This window comes from Mandrillus leucophaeus, unplaced genomic scaffold, assembly GCF_000951045.1.
Source record: "Mandrillus leucophaeus isolate KB7577 unplaced genomic scaffold, Mleu.le_1.0 Scaffold26, whole genome shotgun sequence".
Classification (NCBI taxonomy): domain Eukaryota; kingdom Metazoa; phylum Chordata; class Mammalia; order Primates; family Cercopithecidae; genus Mandrillus; species Mandrillus leucophaeus.
The window spans coordinates 3,078,471-3,080,902 of NW_012102698.1; the positions used below are offsets into that span (position 1 = coordinate 3,078,471).

A 2,432-nucleotide genomic window follows, 5' to 3' on the forward strand; every position below is an offset into this window, starting at 1 on the left:
CACGCCCAGCCTCAGCCTTTTTCTTTTTAAGTTTTCTTTGTGATGCCAAGGAGTAGGCTTGGAGTAGTGGAAGGCAGAAATGCAAGGAAGACAGATGCATTAGTGCTCAGCAACTATACCACGTGTGTTACATGGAGGAAAGAAATGGAGGGGAGCTCTAAGAGGCAGCACCTAGAAGAGCGGCTTCTGACTCTGAAGGCTTCATGGATGGAGGAGGTGGCAGCTAAGCTGGGGAAGGGTACAGGGGGTCCTATTGGCCAAGCTCAGCACTATCCTGTTGCCCAGAGCCCACTCAGTAGCCGTCTATATTTCCATCTCCTGGAAGGAACCCCCCACTGTCTCCCACCCCTAGGCCATCCTATGTCCCCCCACCACCTCCCTGTGGCTGGGGCTCACAGGAAGCGTAAAAGTCACCCTGGCTCCATCTCCTTCCAGGTTCAAGTATGTCCTGGTCAACATGTCCACGGGCTTGGTAGAAGATCAGACCCTGTGGTCAGACCCCATCCGCACCAACCAGCGTAAGTGGTGGGCCGTGGTGGGGGTGATGCTCAAGGGACCCGAGAAGGCAGGGCCAGGCATGGCGGTGAGAATCAAGGCTCATCTGTTCCTGTGAAAGCCTCCCAGGCCAGGCGGTGATGAGTAAAATACTCCTCAAAGCCGTTGATCCAGGCCAGGCGTGGTGGCTCACACCTGTAATCCCAGCCTTTGGGAGGCTGAGGCAGGTGGATCACGAGGTCAGGAGATCGAGACCATCCTAGCTCACCCGGCGAAACCCCGTCTCTACTAAAAATACAAAAACATAATTAGCCGGGCGTGGTGGGGGCACCTGTAGTTCCAGCTACTCTGGAGGCTAAAGTGGGAGAATAGCGTGAACCCAGGAGGCAGAGCTTGCAGTGAGCCGAGATTGCGCCACTGCATTCCAGCCTGGGCGACAGAGTGAGACTCCATCTCAAAAAAAAAAAATACAAAAATTAGCTGGGCGTGGTGGTGCGTGCCTATAATCCCAGCTACTCGGGAGGCTGAGGCAGGAGAATTGCTTGAACCAGGGAGTCGGAGGTTGCAATGAGCCAAGATCATGCCACAGCACTCCAGCCTGGTGACAGAGCTAGACTCTGTCTCAAAAAAAAAAAAAAAAAAAAAAAAAGGGGTCGTTAAACTTGGAACTTCCTCCTTCCTCCTTTCCATCCTTGAGGGCCAGGTGTGGGAACAGATCAAGGTGGAGGCCTTGGTGGCATTTGGGCTGCGGATGGGTGTAAGTGGATCAAAGCTGACCCATCCCTCCATCTCTCCAGCCCTTGCAGTGGGTTGGCCTCAAAGGCTCACGGAGCTGACCTGGCATTTAGGTCCTAGCCAGCCCCTTTGCTAAATCCTCATAGCAGCAAGCACCGGTGGCCAGGTGAGATGGCTCCAAGGCCTAAAACTAAGATAGTGAAGGCAGCAAGGAACGAGTCTGCCTCCCTGCACTCCTACTCCTTAGCACCTGGGCAGCTGTCCTGGGGGTGGAACGCCAGGGTCCTGCCCCGTTCCTTGCTCCGCAGAGACCCGAAGTTTACACGGAGTTGAGTCTGCTGAATGGCAGGGGTCATGCCAGGGACTCTGATGGTAATTTTGAGTGAATGATACCCTAACTTAAGACCCCCTCCCGCCACACCTTAGCCCCTAAGACAAGGCTGTCTGGCAGGATGGGTGTCAGGGGGCTGTGCATTTCACCTGCAGAGCCTCCTGCCGTGCCCGTGTGCACCCCCCAGGGGCGTGGGGGGCTCCGAAAGGTTGCCTGAGGTCACACACGAGTGGGTGGTAGAAAGCCTTGTGTGTGTGTATGTGGGTGCCTGTGCCTGTTGTGGTATGTGTGTGTGTGTGTGTGTGTTTGTGTTGTGTGTGGTGTGTGGTATCCGTATAATGTGCATGTAGTTTACGGTGTTGTGAGTGGTGCTTGAATGTGAGAATGTGTGCGGTATGTGGTGTGTGGAGAGTATGTGAGGAATGTGGTGTGGGTGAGTGTGACAGTGTGTGGCGTATACCAGGGGTCCCCAACCCCTGGGCCATGGACCAGTACCAGTCCATGGTCTGTTAGTAATGGGGCTGCACAGCAGGAGGTGAGCATCTGCATTTGCAGCCGCTCCCTGTGGCTCGCCTTACTGCCTGAGCTCCGCCTCCTGTCAGGTCAGCAGTGGCATTAGAGTGTCACAGGAGTGTGAACCGTGTTGTGAACTGCGCATGCCAGGGATCAGGTTGCATGCTGCTTGTGAGAATCTAATGCCTGATGATCTGTCACTGTCTCCCATCACTCCGGATGGGACTGTCTAGTTGCAGGGAAAACAAGCTCAGGGCTCCCACTGATCCTACATGACGATGAGTTGTGCAATCATTTTATTATATATGGCAATGTAATAATAATAGAAATAAAGTGCACAATAAATGGAATGTGCTTG

The 2,432-nt window shown here is 53.9% G+C and overlaps 1 protein-coding gene across 1 annotated transcript in view; it reads left to right on the forward strand.

The window, feature by feature from the left end:
• UPK3A (uroplakin 3A) overlaps positions 1-2,432 on the forward strand; it is a 10,437-nt gene that overhangs the window by 4,453 nt on the left and 3,552 nt on the right. The window contains 1 exon segment of the mRNA XM_011984067.1: positions 418-518. Coding sequence (XP_011839457.1) covers positions 418-518 — 101 coding nt within the window.